This window comes from Danio aesculapii, chromosome 13 (genome assembly GCF_903798145.1).
Source record: "Danio aesculapii chromosome 13, fDanAes4.1, whole genome shotgun sequence".
Taxonomy (NCBI): Eukaryota; Metazoa; Chordata; class Actinopteri; order Cypriniformes; family Danionidae; genus Danio; species Danio aesculapii.
Window position 1 is genome coordinate 5357790 of NC_079447.1, and position 20047 is coordinate 5377836.

Here is a 20047-nt window from a genome sequence, read left to right on the forward strand (position 1 = left end):
TTTATCCTGTAATGTCATGTTCATATGATAATTTGCTGCTAATGAACCTCTAACCCTGAACATTAAACATTAGCAATTACTTCAGTCTGAACCACTTAGAGACTCGATGCTTTTAGCAAAACCAATGTTTTAGATTAACCTACTGCGCCACCGCGTCGCCTTTCTGCGAGTTATCCATTTAATATTTTATATTAGTCCTTCTTCAATTGAAGTGCATTGGCCGGTGTTGCCGCGCAACGCGGTGACATCAGCCATACGCGGAAGTGAAATCTATAACAGTTAGTTACCGTGAAATCACCAGGAACTCAAGCCATGTTTTTATCATCCATGGACCAAATGCCATCCAGCAGCCTCGCCAGATATCTAGATGGGGAATTCTGTGAGATTAAACATGCTTTTCGCGACGCGATTTCAAAGAGTGAACTGTTTCAGTCCAGCTGGTGGGTAAACCGTTTCCTTTAATGAGTGAACTTGAATGAAATATACACTCACTCGCTTTCCCAGAGTCCAGATGGAGGTTTTCACTTTCTGGAGAAGGTTTATAATAGCTTTGAATGCATTTATTTCAGTTAACAAGAGCTCGTTGTGTTCTTCTCGTGCAGTTATGAACGAACTCTGGATCAGAACAGAGATCTGACTGCAGACAGACTCTCTCACATTTTGAGACTGCCAGTCATGAAGGAACATCTTAAAAACCAGGTACACGATACAGATAATGTCCTCTTCATGTCTCCCTTTCACATTCAAAAACTACTATAGATTTAATATGGTAAAGTTATGGTGCCATATGGTAAAAACCGTAACGTTAGTGTTTTTATTTATTAGCATAGCTCTAAGGTAGAAGGCTAAACTTTGCTAGTTACTACATTTTGGTTTTAACATGATGCATTTAAGGTTTTATTTGTTACCATCGGTTAATTACGCAAGTTAGCATGAACTACTATAACAATAAACATGTCTTTATTACACATTCAAAAACTACTATAGCTTTACCATGGTAAAGTTATGATGGCATATGGTACAAATAGTAGTACTGTTGTTTATTATCATAGCACTAAAGTTAATTTTGCACCTACGTCAAGGCTTAACTTTGTTAGTTATTCATTTTGGTTTTAACATGACACATACACAGTTGTATTTGTTACTATTGGTTAATTACGCAAGTTAGCATGAACTACTATAACAATAAACAATATTCCTACATCATTTATGGTGTCTAATTATGTACTTATAGTAATAACTAGCTACTTCCCTTATACTACCCTCAAATCTATGTAGTTACCCTATACAATCTAGTGTTTTCTTTGGTAAGTACATGTTAAGTACACATATAGTACTGTAAGGTTCGATTGCTTTTAATTTAGTTAATGCCAATTCATGAACAAACATCTTAAAAACCAGGGACACAAGACAGATAATGTCCTCTACATGTCTCCATTACACATCCAAAAATACTATGGATTTACTATGGTAAAGTTATGGTGCTATATAGTGAAAAATAGTAGTACTTTTATTTATCACCATAGCACTAAAGTTAATTGTGCATCGTACGCCAAGGCTAAACTTTGTTAGGTACTCATTTTAATTTTAACATGATACATATACTGTTTTATTTGTTACCATTGGCTAATTACGCAAGCTAGCATGGACTACTTTAACAATAAACAATATTCCTACATCATTTATGGTCTCTCATGTACATATTATGTACTTATTATAGTAATAACTAGCCACTTCCCTTATACTACCCTTAAACCTATGTAGTTACTATATATAATCTGGTGTTTTCTTTGGTCAGTACATGTTAAATACACATATAGTACTGTACAAATTGTATTTAATAATTTAGTTAATGCCAGACATGAAACAACATCTTAAAAATAATGTCCTCTACATGTCTCCATTACACATTCAAAAACTACTATGGCTTTACTATGGTAAAGTTATGATGGCATATGGTAAAAATAGTAGTACTGTTGTTTATTAGCATAGCAGTAAAGTTAATTTTGCATTGTACGCTAAGGCTAAACTATGTTAGTTATTCATTTTGATTTTAACATGATACATAAACAGTGTTATTTGTTACAATTGGCTAATTACACAAGTTAGCATGAACTACTTTAACAATAAACAATATTCCTACATCATTTATGGTCTCTCATGTACATATTATGTACTTATTATAGCAAAAACTTGCTACTTCACACTTAAATCTACGTAGTTGCCATATATAATCAAGCGTTTTCTTTGGTAGGTACATGTTAAGTACACATATAGTACTGAAAAAACTTTCAATTGCATTTAATTTAGTTAATGCCAGTAATGAAAGAACATTTTAAAAACCAGGTACACAAGACAGATAATGTCCTCTACATGTCTCCATTACACATTAAAAATTTACTATGGCTTTACAATGGTAAAGTTATGATGGCATATGGTAACAATAGTAGAACAGTTGTTTATTAGTTTAGCACTAAAGTTCATTTTGCATCGTACGCCAAGGCTAAACTTTGTTAGTTACTTATAGATGTTCTACATTTGGGTTTTAACATGATACATAAGGTTTTATTTATTAACATTAGTTAACTATGCAAGTTAGCAGCATTTATAATCATAATCATGTACATATTATGTACTAATCATTGTAATAGCTAGCTACTTCCTCTATACTACCCTCAAACCTATGTAGTTAACATATATAATCTAGTGTTTTCTTTGGTAAGTACATGTTAAGTACACATATAGTACTGAAAAAAGGTTCAGTTGCATTTATTATTTTAGTTAACGCTAATCTCAGCATTTACTGTACTAATACTGTAGATTTTTAAGATCAAAATCTTAAGATCAAGTAAATGCACTGAACTAGCATGATCATTTTAAAGGATAGCACAATACGTCATGCAAGTAAACCAAATAATGTCATTTTAGCATTACATACTGTAAAAATGTGTTTACATACAATACGGTGTTCATAAAAACACAAGTATGCAGTACTGTGGTAAGTCTTGAATACACATTTTAAAGCGACTTATGTCTTTTGTTTAGCTAAAGGAGAAGCAAAAAGGCTTTATAAACAAAAGTATGAGCATCACCGAAGTCGTCTGCGCTGCCGACATGAACACAGGGGTCAAGGTTTGCAAAGTTTGCTTCTCATTAAAAGCAACAGCGTTTCTAACAGTATTTCCTGCTGTTGTTTAGATTTTGAGCTGTTTCTCAGACTCATTTGCATTGTTAGCATGCATGATGCCACACATTTGCATTTATTCCACATGACGGTGAAGCATTACTGACTTGCTGTGTGTCTCCCTCAGCTCGGTGTTGTGTGCGGACTGTACGGAGGTGCTGTCAATAATCTGGGCAGTCCAGAACAGAAGATCAAGTTTTATCTCCCTGTTTCAGTAAGTCATGGATAAATTCTGTGCACTGCAGACTTTATACACTGCACATGTTTGCCTGTCAAAGTCCTGCTCTCTTCAGGCACATTTTTTTGAGTTTGCACATGTGTTGTTTATTTAGTGCAGAGATGGCTGCACACTCAAAAAGTAATGCTTGCAGCTTGTTCAAACTAATTCAAAATGAGCTGAAACAATGGAATTATTGAGTTTATTGGAGGGACAACCAATTGTTTTATGTTCAATCCACCTAAATTTGTAAAAAAAACTAATAAGTTAACTTAATTCCTTTATGTTGTCCCAGCACAAATGGATTATGTGGAACCCAGCATTTCTTACAGTGCAGATATTGATTAAGTGCCAATGCAACATCTGTTTGGCTGCGTTTAATTGCAGGAGTTACAGTTCACGGGGATGTTTGCTATGACTGAGAGGGGTCATGGTAGCAACGTTCGAGGCATTATCACCGAGGCCCGATATGATCAGGCCACGCAGGTACATCCAAAGTCTACTTACTATATGTTTGACGATAGATCAGCTGTGATTGCAATCGGGGTTACAGTGAACTACAATCATAAAAGTAGATTGCAATCAGGGTTACAGAGAACTACAATCATAAAAGTACAAATATGGTTGCTGCTTTTGTTAGTAAAGTAGATGCCAACAGAAATAAATTAAAATGTGTAGCAAACATTTCATTTTGGAACATTGGTTTAATTTCGTTTATGTAAATTTGATAAGAATGTAGTTTAACACAAAATTGTGTTACGGTGGCGCAGTAGGTAGTGCTGTCGCCTCACAGCAAGAAGGCCGCTGGTTCGAGCCTCGGCTTGGTCAGTTGGCATTTCTGTGTGGAGTTTTCATGTTCGCGTGGGTTTCTTCCGGGTGTTCCGGTTTCCCCCACAGTCCAAAGACAAGCGGTACAGGTGAATTGGGTAGGCTAAATTGTCCATAGTGTATGAGTGTGAGTGAGTGTGTATGGATGTTTTCCAGTGATGGGTTGCGGCCGGAAGGACATCCGCTGCGTAAAACGTGCTGGAAAAGTTGGTGGTTGATTCCGTTGTGGCGACCCCGGATTAATAAAGGGACTAAGGGAAAAGAAAATGAATGAATGAATGAATTAAAAAAATTACACAACATTGTCGGCGCCATTGGTGTAGTGGTTAGTGCGTTGACACATGCGCTCCGGTGCTCACGGCGACCCGAGTTCGATTCCGCTTCGTGGCCCTATGCCGATCCTTCCTCTCTCTCTGCTCCCCATGCTTTTTTGTCAATACTCTCTTCTGTCCTATCCAATGAAGGTGAAAACCTCGAAAAAAAATTACACAACATACTAATTCTGACCTCTACATATTACATTATATGAAAAGTGATCATACAAAATTGTTTACATTTTCATACTGAAAATGGGTAAATCATAGCGCTTTGAAGCATAGTGGCAGCACTGTACAAAACAAAGTTGACTCAACTTAAAATTAAGGCAACAAACTTTAGGACATTTTTGAGTTTACTCAACTCAAATAGAGTCATGTGCAGTAATTGTGTTGAAAGTTGAGTAAACTCGAAAATGTCCTGAAGTTTGTTGCCTTAATTTTTTTTTGCAATGAGAATATAAAGATTTAAAAAGATAATGAGTAATTTTGGGGCATGCGTGATGCTTAGGGCGGCATGGTGGCTCAGTGGTTAGCATTGTCACCTCACAGCAAGAAGGTCGCCAGTTCGAGTCCCAGCTGTGCCAGTTGACATTTCTGTGTGGAGTTTGCATGTTCTCCCTATGTTGGCATGGGTTTCCTCTGGGTGCTTCGGTTTCTCCCACAGTCCAAAGTTGGTGGTTCATTCCGCTGTGGCGACCTCTGATGAATCAGAGAGGAAAGCCTGGTTTATACTCGACACATCCGCTAGTTTGCTTGAGTGCACTGAAAAAAGTGTTGCATGCAAAACTGTTGCAAACAATTTATTTGTGTTGAATTTAAACAAACAAATTAAATTTAATAATGTTCAACTTAATTTGTTTGTTTAAATTCAGCCCAAATAAATTTTTTTCAGTGTGTGCGCGGTGAATGTAACGTCATCGCGGAGTTTGCGGAGGTTCGCTTTAGGTGCGCATGACATGATTTCGGCTGGCGGAGCGGATGATTTTTTTTGAGACTCAAGCGAACAGCACGCTACGTTTGATTTGAGTTGAATATGAAACACTTTGAAGAGATTTTGTCTGAAACAGGTACGTCTGTACGTACATCTTTATGATCCGTGATCATAGAGATAACCAGATAGTCAATAATTCTTGGTTAGAAATTGCAACAGCCGTGGGAAAGGAGGAAAGTTTTTGTTAAAAAGTTTTGAAAAACTACAGGGATAAGTTCGTTAAATCCAAAAAGATAGGCCATGGCGAAAATGGAGACCCGTGTGGTTTTAATAAACAATTAGAGAATATGTTTTTCCACCATTCACAGGTTTTACACTGATGTATATATTGCAATTTTAAATTTAAAAAATTTAATAGTTACAAAACTAAAATTAAGGAACAAATTATTTCTTTGATAACTGGAGAGGAATATTTGAATTGGTTTACAATATACTGATGGCCTGTTTTTCTTGGATTTATTGGTCATAATGGTCAGGAATGTCGGACCATTATTCTTTTTTTAGCATAAGAAGAGGACAGAAACTAGCCAGACAGTAATGTGTGAATTGTGGAGCAGGCTAAATCTAAAAAACATCAGTATTTTATAGTAAGTGTACTTTTTTGCTTTTATTCTTGCCTTAATAAAAAATATATTTGTAGAGCAACACATGTTCTGCTGTCATTAATATCTTAATAAACTTTCATAGGTAAAACTGTCTGAGATATGAACACAAGCAAGGGATGCGTCTAAGTTTGACAAAAAAAAATCTTGAATGGTGTCGGTGCAATAGCCTAGTGATTAGCGTGCCAACATTTGGTGCAGTAGCATGTCAGGGCATCCCAAGTTCGAATCTAGGCTTGAGGACCCCCCTCTCTCTCTCTCTAACTTCGCTTCCTGTCTAAATACTGTCCTATCTAATAAAGGCCAAAAATAAATCTTAAAAAAAATAATAAAAATCTTGAATGGTTATAAAAATCTTTAAATAATTGATACAAATAATTAGTTTAAAAATACTGAATGATTTTAATGATATGACATAGATCCGGAAACTTCCTGCTTCTCGGTTTATCCGTCTGACTTTACGGTGGGTTTCTTTTGACCGCTCCTTGTTGTTTTAAAGGATATTACAATGGTGAACTCGTCAAGTATAAAAACCTCGTCTGTTTTGTGAGATGCGCGCGCAGGCGAAAGTATAAATCCAGCTTAAGCCGAAGGAAAATGAATGAATGAATGACTGTGCTGCTGGGAAACATCCATACACACTCATTCACACACATACATTAGGGACAAATTAGCTTACCCAATTCACCTATACCACACGTTTTTGGACTCATGGGGGAAACCGGAGCACCCAGAGGAAACCCACACCAACACGGAAAGAACATGCAAACTCCACACAGAAATGCCAACTGTGAGGCGATTCTGCTACCCACTGCACCACCGTGCTGCCCCTGAAAAGATTTATATTCATTAAATTAATTAATTATAATCATTACTGTATAAACAAGTCATTATATTTTGCTCCATTTTTTAATTAAATAGGACACATTCTAATATCCATGTAAAAAAGTGCCCTAAACTGAATGACACAAATATATTTTTATATAAACTCCAATAAGGGAAATAGGGAAGTTTTACAAATGTTAAATGTTCATATATTTAATTTTCATATTTCATAACATATTTAATTTTTTCCCTTAGAAGTCAAAAATGTACTTAAACTGCTTGAATCCACACATACGTGGATTACTGTAAAACAGACACTGAGTTGAAATGTTTGAATGATTCTGATCATTGTTTTGCAGGAGTTTATTATTCACACACCTTCCGAAGACGCTCACAAAATGTACATCGGGAACGCAATGAAAGGAAACTTTGCTGCTGTATTTGCTCAGCTCATCATTAATGGAGAATCTCAGGGTAAGACTGATGAAGACTTTTCGACTAAGACTGTTCATACTGAATTTACATCATTATAACAAGCCTTTTCAACCTTTTATTCAGTTATATTTTCTGGAATTACAATGCTTAAAAGGTGTTGTGGAGGTTGTTAAGGTGTCATCAATTGTGAAATTGCATCTATTGCATCTTTAATAAAACAGGTATGATGAGTTCACATCAAAAGCGAAATGACCTATTCACGCAAGTAGATTAAATGCAGAGTCAATGCAAACTAAATTTCTGCTAGGCAGTGTGAACGATCACATGGAATTCACCTCAATTGATTCTATTGTGAAAGTATAATTAAATTGTATATTATAATTGTAACAAATAATTAAAGTTGAGAGGAAAATTTGTGTCATTGAAAAACATGCATTTTGTATAAACCCAGAATCAAAGTTAAACTCCAACCGAGGCTCATTGGAGATATGTGCTCAGAGCTACATTCTTGTGAATCACAAAAATATGTGCCCGAAGCTACATCTGCTTGCAGTTTTTGTTTTCATAAATCCACTAGAAGCCACTGTGAACATTTCTCAAATACGTTACTATAGGGCACGTTTTCTTATACGTGCCATTTCTCGTGAATCCACCAGAGGCCACTGTGTACATTTCTGCTAATCTCAATGTTCTTTTTGTGCATCTATGAGAGAAACCGGTCAGCTTGTGAAAGCATAAACTATATAAGCTTTCTATCGACTGACCCATCCGCCCCTTCCCTAAACCCAGCCAAGTGTACAGAAAAAGAAAATGCATCTTACCCGCATGCTTTTACACCGATTTCACATTGCTTTTTTTTGGTTTTGTTTGAACTGATTTCTGGTCCACTGCAAATTTAATCCGCTCTGTGTCTGACGCTGTACAAGGAGAGCTACTGAGCAAACCTTTTGCACTAGAAAAGCCGTCCATATGGAAGTAAGTGATCAACATTAGCACAAAAAGGAAGATAAGCTGTCGATGGCATCATGCCACCCCATACTGTTCATTTTACACACAAAATTCAGCCAAACGTAGCCCTGCACACATATTTCATAATTTTCAAAAATGTAGCCCAGGGCACATATCCCAATGAGCCTGTGTTGGGAAATTAACAATAAAGTGGGATAGCATTTTGTGGGATTTTGAGTTATTGAGGCTGGTTAGTAAATTTTTCCTAACCCGATACTGGACCGTGACCCATGGGTTGGGAACTCCTAACCTAGACCAGCAAAAACAACTGACCTAAATTCTTATTAAACCCAAACAATAGTGTTTTATCAAACGTAAGCACTGGTAAAAGTGCACTACAACCACCAAGTTTTAGCTTGATTGCACATAGTTTTTTGTCTTTTGTGGCAGTGTGCTTCGCTGGACTCGAAATCGAGCACTCTGCATCACAAGTATGACACTGTACAATGTGTGTTACAAAATAAACTAAAAAGTTGACCATATGGAGATTGACATGATGCAACTGAATGAAAATAATATTTTAATTGTCAATAATATGTCCCTGTAAATACATTAGTGTGTAACAGTCATGGCCTGTAGCATTTAGTTTTTACCTTGAAAAGGCAGTTTCCAGTGAACCTGTGATAAATAGTTATAACCATAAAACTGCCAGTAAGTGGCCACATCTGAACAATCCCTTTTCGATAAATATTAGACTTGGACAGGTAACTTGTTCTACACTGTAAAAGATTTGTGTGTTATATTCGACAGCAACTTAAGCGTTAAAAACCATATCTCCAATGTTACAAAAACAGCCTTCTTTCATCTCAGAAATATCGCTAAGCTAAGAAACATGCTATTTATCTCACATGCAGAAGAGCTAGTTCATGCTTTTATGACCTCTAGATTAGATTACTTAAATGCTCTGTTTGTTGGTTCCTGCATTAATTAATGTTTGTTTAATTTATATTTTATGAATGATGCCTCGCATTATACATTTTATTGATAAGTTGTCTCTCTCAGGTCCTCATTGCTTTGTTGTACCAATCCGTGATGAGAATGGAATCATGTGGCCTGGAGTGACTGTCTCTGATATGAAGCACAAGGAAGGTACTGTAATACAGTAACATTATTTTGCAATATAGCCTTACTGGATAACCTTTGACTTTTCTGATCTGTATGTGTGTTTTACACAGGTCTGCATGGAGTTGACAATGGCATTTTGATATTTGATAATGTTCGGATACCAAGGGAAAATCTGCTGGGAAAGTGAGTTAACTTGCCTAATTAGCCTAATCTGCCTAGTTAACCTAATTAACCTAGTTAAGCCTTTAAATGTCACTTTAAGCTGTATAGAAGTGTCTTGAAAAATATCTAGTCAAATGTGATTCACTTTCATCATGGCAAAGATAAAATAAATCAGTTATTAGAGATGTGTTATTAAAACTATTTATAGAAATGTGTTGAAAAAAAATCTCTGTTAAACAGAAATTGGGGAAAAATACACAGTGGGCTAATAATTTAGGAGGGCTGAAAGTTCTGACTTCAACTATATATATATATATATATATATATATATATATATATATATATATATATATATATATATAGCAATTCCATGAAAATGTCAACCTCGCCATGATAAAAACTAAATTTTCATTAAAATAGAGAAGAAACCTGCCAATGTTTTCAAACTATTAAATTTGATTTACCAAAGTCACACAAGTGGCAATTTCACATCTGTCACATCCATAACAGAGAGATGTCACATCTATAATGAAGCTTTTCCCTCATAAATGCAAAAATGTAAAATAAAACAAAATCAATCATGTTTGTTCTATAAAGAGCCGACTCTTCTCCTGTTGATTAGCATCATTTCTTTAGGTTAGTGCAGTTTAATTCACAGAATTTCTACAAAGTATGTTGTATACTGTAAACTCACAGACTTTTTTTGTCACATCCATAACACATGTTTTTTTCCCTGATATAAATATTATATCTGAAATTTTTCAGATTTTCTGAACTCTGTGGTTAGTTTTTTTGGAAAATATAAACAGATGTTTCAATATAATGTTAGCATTATTATTATTATATATATGCATGAAAAAATATTTACTATTCGCTACTTTTTTTGTTATAAAATATTTATGTATTTATTTATATCTATTTATTTCGAATGACTGGAAAGTTATGGAAACAAAATTATAATCGTAATAATAATAATTTTTAAAATTATTATTGTCATCATTATCATCACCAAATTCACCATATTCTTTATGATGATTATTGTCATTATTATTTTTACTACTAGTAGTAGTATTATTATTAATAATTATATATTATAAATGATTTAAATAAGACGTATCAATTTAATTACACATAGTATATGTATAATATATTATAATGTAAATATATACACACACTCAGTGATAAATATTAAAATTTAAGACACACACTACCAGTCAAAAGTTTGTGGTCAGTTTTTTAATGTTTTTTTTTTTTAAAGAAAATTATTCTGTTCATCAAAGCGCCATTTATTACATTTAAAAAAGGTGAAATTGTTAAATACTCACTAAAATTTTAAATACCTGCATTCTTATTGTATGTAGTTTCAACTTAAATTATTAATCCAGTCATTATTGCTTTTATTACTATTACCATTAATAATAATAATAATAATAATATGAATAATATTAATAACAACAACAACAATAATAATAATTATTATTAGAGTGATTTCTGAAGGATCATGTAACTCTGAAGACTGGAGTAATGAAGCTGAAAATTCATCTTTAAAATCACTGGAATAAATGATTAAATGGTGACGCTGTGGCGCAGTAGGTAGTGCTGTCGCCTCACAGCAAGAAGGTCGCTGGTTTATCCTCAGCTGGGTCAGTTGGCATGTTGCATGTTCTCCCTGCGTTCGTGTGGGTTTCCTCCGGGTGCTCCGGTTTCCCTCAGTCCAAAGACATGCGGTACAGGTGAATTGGGTTAGCTAAATTGTCCGTAATGTATGAGTGTGAATGAGTGTGTTTGGATGTTTCCCAGAGATGGGTTGTAGCTGGAAGGGCATCCGCTGCGTAAAACGTGCTGGATAAGTTGGCGGTTCATTCTGCTGTGGCGACCCGGGATTAATAAAGGGACTAAGCCAAAAAGAAAATGAATGAATGAATAATTAAATTATAAACTACTTTTGAAGAGTTATTTTATAGCGCAATAACATTTCACTATTTTACAACGTGTACTGTATTTTTGATTAAATAAATGCAGCGTTGGTGAGCAGGAGAAGCTTATTTTTAAACATTTAAAAATACTACTGACCTCAAACATTTGACTGGTAGTGTAAATATAGATATATACTTACATACCTTTTTTTTCATTTCTTATTTAAATGCTTATTTTAAGGTTTATTTTTTATTTATTATTATGTATTTAAAAAGCTCATCATCAAAAGACTGCCTTGGTATTTGTCAATATTAAAACATAAAGAGTTATAGTTGAAGTCAGAATTATTAGCCCACCTGTGTATTTCTTACCCCGATTTCTGTTTAACGGAGAGAAGATTTTTTTCAACACATTTCTAAACATTATAGTTTTAATAATTCATTTCTAATAACTGATTTCTTTTATCTTTGCCATGATGACAGCACATAATATTTGACTCAATATTTTTCAGGATACTAGTATTCAGCTTAAATTGACATTTAATTAGGCAAGTTGTATAACAGTGGTTTGTTCTGTAGACAAAAAATATATATATAGCTTAAAGGGGCTGATAATATTGACCTTAAAATGGATTTAAAAAAATTAAAAACTGATTTTATTCTAGCTAAAATAAAACAAATAATGAGAAAAAATATTATTGTAAATACGGTGAAAAATTCATTGCGGTGTTAAACATAATTTGGGAAATAATTGAAAAAGAAAATAATTCATTTAATAATTTTGATCTCAATTGTATTTATGCATCTGATTATTGTCTTTTGTGTCACTGTCAGGTTTGGCTCAGTGTCAGCGGATGGTTTGTACTCGTCTCCTGCTCTTAGAGGTAATCGATTTAATGCAATGCTGGCGGCGCTGACACCGACTCGTCTCGGCCTCACCGTACAAGCCATGGCTGCTATGAAGGTACAGTACATACATACATACAGATGAAGTCAAAATTATTCACACTCCTGTGAACTTTGTTTCTTTTTCAAACATTTTCCAAATGGTGTTTAACAGAGCAAGGGATTTTTCACAGTATTTACTATAATATTTTTTCTTCTGGAGAAAGTCTTATTTTTTATTTCGGCTAGAATAAAAGCAGTTTTTATTTATTTTTTTCAACAATATTGACCTTAAAAGCCATATTAAGGTCAATTTTATTAGCCCCCTTAAGCAATATTTGTTTTCGATTGTCTACAAAACATCCCACTGTTATACAATGACTCGCCTAATTAACCTAGTTAAGCCTTTAAATTGCACATTAAGCTGAAGAGTAATATCTTTAAATAAATAAATATCTATCTATCTATCTATCTATCTATCTATCTATCTATCTATCTATCTATCTATCTATCTATCTATCTATCTATCTATCTATCTATCTATCTATCTATCTATCTATATATATATATATATATATATATATATATATATATATATATATATATATATATACACATATCAGTTATATTAATATGGAAACACAATCACAATTCAGCTGTACCACAAGAGGGAGACATACAATTATTTTTCAAACATACCACAGGATTTAAATACCATTAAAGTACACATTGACATTAGTTTATATTTTTCAGTTTAATTTCAATATAAATATGTTAATAGTAATTATGTATTTATTATTTTTGTTATGTGCTTCAGTCATTTATATTCATTTTAGTTTTAATATTTAGATTTTATGTAGATTTGTTTTGTCATTTTAACACTTCAGCTTATATTAGGCATTATTAATTTTTACATCTCATATTTGGGGGTTTTAATATATGTTAAGTCAAAGTTTGTCAAATATGTCAAAGTTTTGTTTTAATAATTCTATTTTAAATGTAAGTTTTAGTAATTTTTCCATTTATATAATATATTTTTTCAGTTATTATCTATTTAGTAAATTCTGTTTTTGTTCATTTTTGTTATTTTATATTTCTATTTTACGTACATTTTTATGTCAGTTTTAGTCATTTTAGCACTTATTGTGTTTGTATTATATGTCATTTTTATTATATGTCAGTTTTTGTTTTAGAATTTTTTTAAATTTTTTTATTTATTTACATTTTAATTCTAGTTTTAGTCATTTTAGCACTTCAGTTTATATTATATTTTATCACATTGTTCATCTAGTATTTGTGCTTTATATTTTAGCTTTATTTTAGTTTACAGATACAGTTAGTATTTGTGTTATTTAACATAAACATACTATTTTTCTGTTGAATTTCAATGTACTGTAAGTTGTGTATTTAGCTACGTTGTTGTGTGTTCTTGTCATTTAAATTCATTTTTGTTTTAATATTTCCGTTCGGTTTCATCATTTTAGTTTTTAGTTTAATATTTATATTTTATGTACATTATAATTTCAGTTTTAGTCATTTTAGCACTTCAGTTTATATTATTACATTGTTCATCTAGTATTTGCTTTTTATTTCAGCTACTATTGTTCTGTTGAATTTCAATAAATAGTTTTTAGTAATTATGTATTTAGTAATTTTGTTGTTTTCTTTGTTCGTTTTTGTCTTAATATTTCTATTTTATGTCAATTTTTATGCCAGTTTTGGCCATTTTAGCCCATCAGTTTATTTTTTATTAAGTTTTATATCTAGTATTTGTGTTTTATTATATGTAATTTTATTAATTTAATATTTTTTTATTTCAGTTTTAGTCTTTGTAACACTTTAGTGTATATTACATATTATCACGTTGTTTATCTAGTATTTGTGTTTTTTATTTTAGCTGTATTTCAGTTAACAATTACAATTAATCTTTGTGTTATTTAACAAAAGCATACTAACATTCTCATGGATCAGATGTGAGATCAGACTATATTAGGTCATATAATAATACAGTATGACAGTAATATTAATTACTGATTCAAAAAATAAGATTACTCTCTCATATATTGTTCTAACATTCTATCATGCGTAAAACATAAAAGTGAAGCTTTTTCCATCCAGTGAAAGTGGGTGGATCTGTGGTCAGACCACACTCATCTTCCTTTAAGTGTTGTCAAATGTATTTGTATGGTGTTTTTCACAAAGCAGCACGGGAGAAAATCATAATGCTGAGCTTTATAATATCATAAAATCTTAATGTCTGTCAGATAATGTACTGTAAATTTCATTTTGCAATTCAAGCAATCATGCAGCGGAGATTTGCTTTGATGTGTACTGTACATCATCCTACATAAATATGCAGTGTGGGTGAAAATTAATATGTGTGTACTTGTATTCCTTAAATGTCGCCCTCACTTTTAAAACTTAGATATGAAAATGACATGTTCAGCTTAAATGAATGCCAATCTTTAAAGTTTTGGTGCACAGATTTAAGCTTAGTCGCATTTTAAAGAAGACAGATGTCAGATTGTAGCTAAAATGAAAAAAAGCTCAAAAAGTTAAGCAAAACAAAGGTTATGTGCCTTTTGCACATAATAATAATATATATATTTGATTACATAAAATATGTATTTTACAAAATCTGATTTAGCCTAAAATTTACAAAATCAAAGCTTAATATCTGAAATTTGAAATTCCAAATCTGAAGTTGATATCTCAAAAGATGAGCTTTCAGTAAGATTTTGTTTGGCCGCAGTACCAAACATGACCACCAGGTGACATCCAGTTTTCAATAGTGACCAAACAAGAGCACCCCCAATGTTTTGAGGAATATGAATAGTATTTTTTTTCATACTTTTGTCAATATTTGTAAAGTAGACAGAAAATTCTATAGTATGGGAAAATTGGATCAATTTAATTAGAATTTAGCCTAAAACAAAAGTTTACATGTGGAATGCTTTAGCAAAGTAATGTTTTACGACTACTATGAAAATTGTATTACAAAATAATATGTATATTTTAATATCAGGGTTCACACACATTTTTACTACTAAAATTCCAGGACTTTTGTAGAAATTTCAAGTACATTTTCATGACCTAATGTTTTATGACGTGATGACGTGACATTTCATGTAATGTCTACATATACATGGTAAATAATACGGAAAAAAATGACGTTCAAATTTATTACAGCATATCATAGAACACGCAACAATCTATGTTGTTTAAATTAGTTTTTTATAACTACGTAAAATAGATTTTGATAATGCGTACACAGCACTAACAATGTGAGAGCAAGTTTTTGGCCAAGGACAGAAAATTTTTTGATTTGATAAATGATTTGAAAAGATGTGGTGTTTCAACTAGGTTTGCCTGGAAAATGCGAGCGCTCTCTATTTGTGCATGCAAGCTGCACTTTCCATCGGAAATAATGAATTTGTGTGTACAAAAGACGCATTATGTAAACGGCCCCTAATATTTGATCAAATGAGTCTTAATTTAATTATGAAGAACAAAATCACAAACACATTCTGGGATCAAATAAGGACAATATTGAATTAACTTAAAAAAAGAAATGAATATGACATTTTTTAACCCAACTGTTGGGTTTGTACATATTTGACCCAGAGTTAGACTAAAACAAACCTGCATTTTTTAGAGTGTACTGTTACATTCATCCATTTTAGTAATGTCTTCAGCAAATCTGCAAAAAAAAAATCAATAGTCAATATTGTTTGCTCAAAAAATAAAAGAAAAAACATTTGATAAAATGAATGTTTTCTTACATTCCAAAAAAATTAAATCCACTTTAAACAACCCAGCATTTCTAAAATAAAAATTTAAATGACACTTTTAACCCAATGGTTGAGTTTGTCTATTATTGACCCAACATTAGCTTAAAACAACCCAGCATTTCTAAAATAAAAATTTAAATGACACTTTTAACCCAATGGTTGAGTTTGTCCATTGTTGACCCAACATTAGGTTAAAACAACCCAGCATTTCTAAAATAAAAATTTAAATGACACTTTTAACCCAATGGTTGAGTTTGTCTATTGTTGACCCAACATTAGGTTAAAACAACCCAGCATTTCTAAAATGAAAATTTAAATGATACTTTTAACCCAATGGTTGAGTTTGTCTATTGTTGACCCAACATTAGGTTAAAACAACCCAGCATTTCTAAAATAAAAATTTAAATGACACTTTTAACCCAATGGTTGAGTTTGTCCATTGTTGACCCAACATTAGCTTAAAACAACCCATCATTTCTAAAATAAAAATTTAAATGACATTTTTAACCCAATGGTTGAGTTTGTCCATTGTTGACCCAACATTAGCTTAAAACAACCCAGCATTTTTAAGAGTGTAATAACTTTTGCAAAGCTGATTTGGAACGATAATTATTGTGAAAAGTGCTATAGAAACAAACTGGACTTGAATTGACCAATATAGACAAGAGCTGGTAAATAACAAGAAAATAACCTTCTTTTGTGCTGTAAATAAGAGTTTAATGACACGCGTATGAGTAAATGAACATGTATGGATGAATAACTGTGTTTTTATATATTAATATTACATTATTATTAATGGGCGGCATGGTGGCTCAGTGGTTAGCACTGTCACCTCACAGTAAGAAGGTCGCTGGTTCGAGTCCCAGCTAGGCCATTTAGCATTTCTGTGTGGAGTTTGCATGTTCTCTATCCGTGTTGGCATGTGTTTCCTCCGGGTGCTCCGGTTTCCCCCACACACCAAACACATGCGGTATAGGTGAATTGAATACTAAATTGGCCGTAGTGTATGAGTGTGTGTGAATGTGAGTGTGTATGGGAGTTTTCCAGTGCTGGGTAGTGGCTGAAAGTGCATCCCCTGTGTATATTATATGCATTCCGCTGTGGTGACCCCTGATAAATCATGGACTAAGCTGAAGGAAAATGAATGAATGAACATTATTATTAAAGAGACCCTATTTTGCATTATAAAAGGTCATAATTTAGATTTTAGATCCGCTAGTGTCGTAAGGGAAACCATGTTCACATTTTACCGGATCTGGAGCTACATATTTGGTGATGTACCGTATTGACGTCGATGCGTTCAATCAAAAGATCCGATCCCAACTCGATTCATTTAGTCGACTTGTGAGTCGGCTATTTAGATTAAGAATCAATAGTTATAAACACGGTGCAGTTTCAGATTTAAACCTCAGCTGGAAGTTTTCATTCACTTAAAGCTGTTTTAAACACTGTATAGAAGGTCATTTTCAAAAACCCTCAATAGTGTATAAGTCATCTTTAACGTCCTTTCCTATTTGTGTTTTCTCCACAGTTGGGGCTCATCATTGCTGTTCGCTACAGTCACAGGTAGGAAAATATGAAATCTGTTTACGTTGTGTACTATAAGAGCAGATCCATGCAGATGTTAACCTTGCCATGAAAAAATATGTTTTCACCATAATAGTGAAACCATTTCACCACAGCTTTTTTTGCGTGAGAAAGTATTTCACAGTACATGCTTTCAGCTACATTCAATCTTCCATGGCGGGGCGCCACACCAAAATTCATCCCACCACGGCTACATTACAGCTTCCCATTCAAAACACTCAGTCGTTGTTTTCTTTTTAATAGCGGGTGATAATCGCACCAAAACTATTAAAAGGTAAGTGAATTATAACAGAGTGAACTTTTCTGTAATAGTAGAGCTGTGTGTTATTGTTTAACCCTTTAAGGTGACATGCTGACTAACTGACTTGACAGCTGCGCGATGTGTGAGGCCAGCAAACACGATGTAGCTTTCAATTAAGATGAACACGGTTTCCATAATTATACTTTATAGATAAAGGTCTAAGGCTGAACATACAATGACTTTATCTTGATGGATTTTACAGCTGTTTCACTTTACTTCAGGACGCATCAATGATACTCTGTAGGTCTATTGGAGACATTCATAAATATTCCTAGCAATATTTTTTTATTATTATTTTTTCGAGGTTTTCACCTTTATTGGATAGGACAGTAGAGAGAACTGACGGGAAAGCAGAGAGAGGGGAAGGATCGGCATAGAACTGCGAGGCGGAATCGAACTCGGGTCACTGTGAGCTCCGGAGTGCACGTGCCGACGCACTAACCACTACACCAATGGCGCCGACATTCCTAGCAAATCTAATAAATGTTAGAGACATAATCGTTACATAAATGCGCTAAATCGCACTGAAGCAGCGATATTTCAGAGCGCACAAGAAAATTTGTGCTTTTGCATCTTTGAGGGGGTGTGCAAGTTTTGACCACGAACAGAGAAATGACAGGAAAGCATGGGGAGCAGAGAGGGGAAGGATCGGCATAGGACCGCGAGGCGAAATCGAACTCGGGTCGCCGTAAGCACCGGAGTGCACGTGTCGACGCACTAACCACTACATCAATGGCGCGACATTCCTAGCAAATCAAATAAATTTTAGAGACATAATCGTTACATAAATGCGCTAAATCGCACTGAAGCAGCGATATTTCAGAGCGCACAAGAAAATTTGTGCTTTTGCATCTTTGAGGGGGCGTGCAAGAAGTTTTGTGCACGAACAGAGAAAATCAGCGCTCAAGCAAAGAGATTCGCATGCTCGTATTCAATAAATGCGATCTTGACTTGTAATACTGCATCATGACACTTGTCATTGAAATAACGCAATATTATGATAATAATTGTGGAACCAACATCACTACTTGCTATACACTTTTATACACATATACACTTATTTAACAACACACTTTACATGCCAATTTGCACATAACAGCTGCACATATAACGTTGTATATAGTAATAAACACGTACATACACTTGTCAATCTCTATATTTGCACTCACTACTTCTATTTTTAAAATATATATATTATCTGTTTTTGTCCTGTCTCTGTAATCCTGTTGCACTGTAGAAGCTCTGTCACCAAAACAAATTCCTCGTATGTGTGAACATACCTGGCAATAAAGCTCTTTCTGATTCTGATTCTGATAGGGAGTTGGAAGATCTGTGTAAATGGCCTGCCGCCACAGCTGGAGAAAAAAACGAGAGGAAACACTGCAGTACTTTAAAAAATTCACAAATGTCTCTGTCGATGTTTTCAAACTATTATATTTGATTTACTAAAGTATGCAAGTGCCAATTTCACATGTCACATCCATAGCAGAGAGCTGTGTCATCCATATCCAAGCTTTTCCCTCATAAATGCAAAAACGTCAAATAAAATGTAACGAATCATGTAGAACAAACACGATTCTTTTTATTTGATTTGACATTTTTGCATTTAATGTTTTGCATTTTTGCATTTAATTTGAGCAACTCTTCTCCTGTTGATTAGCATCATTTATTTTGGATTGTGTTGTTAAATTCACAGAATTTGTCGGCGCAATAGCCTAGTGGTTAGCGCGTCGACATATGGTGCAGTAGCACATCAGGGCGTCGCGAGTTCGAATCCCGGCTCGATGACGTTTCCCTACCCCCCCTCTTTCTCTCTCCAACTTCGCTTCCTGTCCTAAATACTGTCCTATCTAATAAAGGCAAAATGGCCAAAAATAAATCTTTAAAAAAAAAAAAAAAAAAATTCACAGAATTTCTACAAAGTATGTTGAAT

The 20047-nt window shown here is 33.6% G+C and overlaps 1 protein-coding gene across 2 annotated transcripts in view; it reads left to right on the forward strand.

Moving 5' to 3' along the window:
• Positions 1-263: 263 nt before the first annotated feature.
• acoxl (acyl-CoA oxidase-like) overlaps positions 264-20047 on the forward strand; it is a 130205-nt gene continuing 110421 nt past the window's right edge. For both annotated transcript variants that reach the window (XM_056470581.1, XM_056470582.1), the window contains exons 1-10: positions 264-440; positions 603-699; positions 3046-3132; positions 3312-3398; positions 3789-3887; positions 7324-7438; positions 9410-9496; positions 9583-9655; positions 12385-12514; positions 17758-17792. In XM_056470581.1, the coding sequence (XP_056326556.1) occupies positions 313-440; positions 603-699; positions 3046-3132; positions 3312-3398; positions 3789-3887; positions 7324-7438; positions 9410-9496; positions 9583-9655; positions 12385-12514; positions 17758-17792 (938 nt within the window). In that variant the 5' untranslated portion in view covers positions 264-312. The remainder of the gene's footprint in view (positions 441-602; positions 700-3045; positions 3133-3311; positions 3399-3788; positions 3888-7323; positions 7439-9409; positions 9497-9582; positions 9656-12384; positions 12515-17757; positions 17793-20047) is intronic.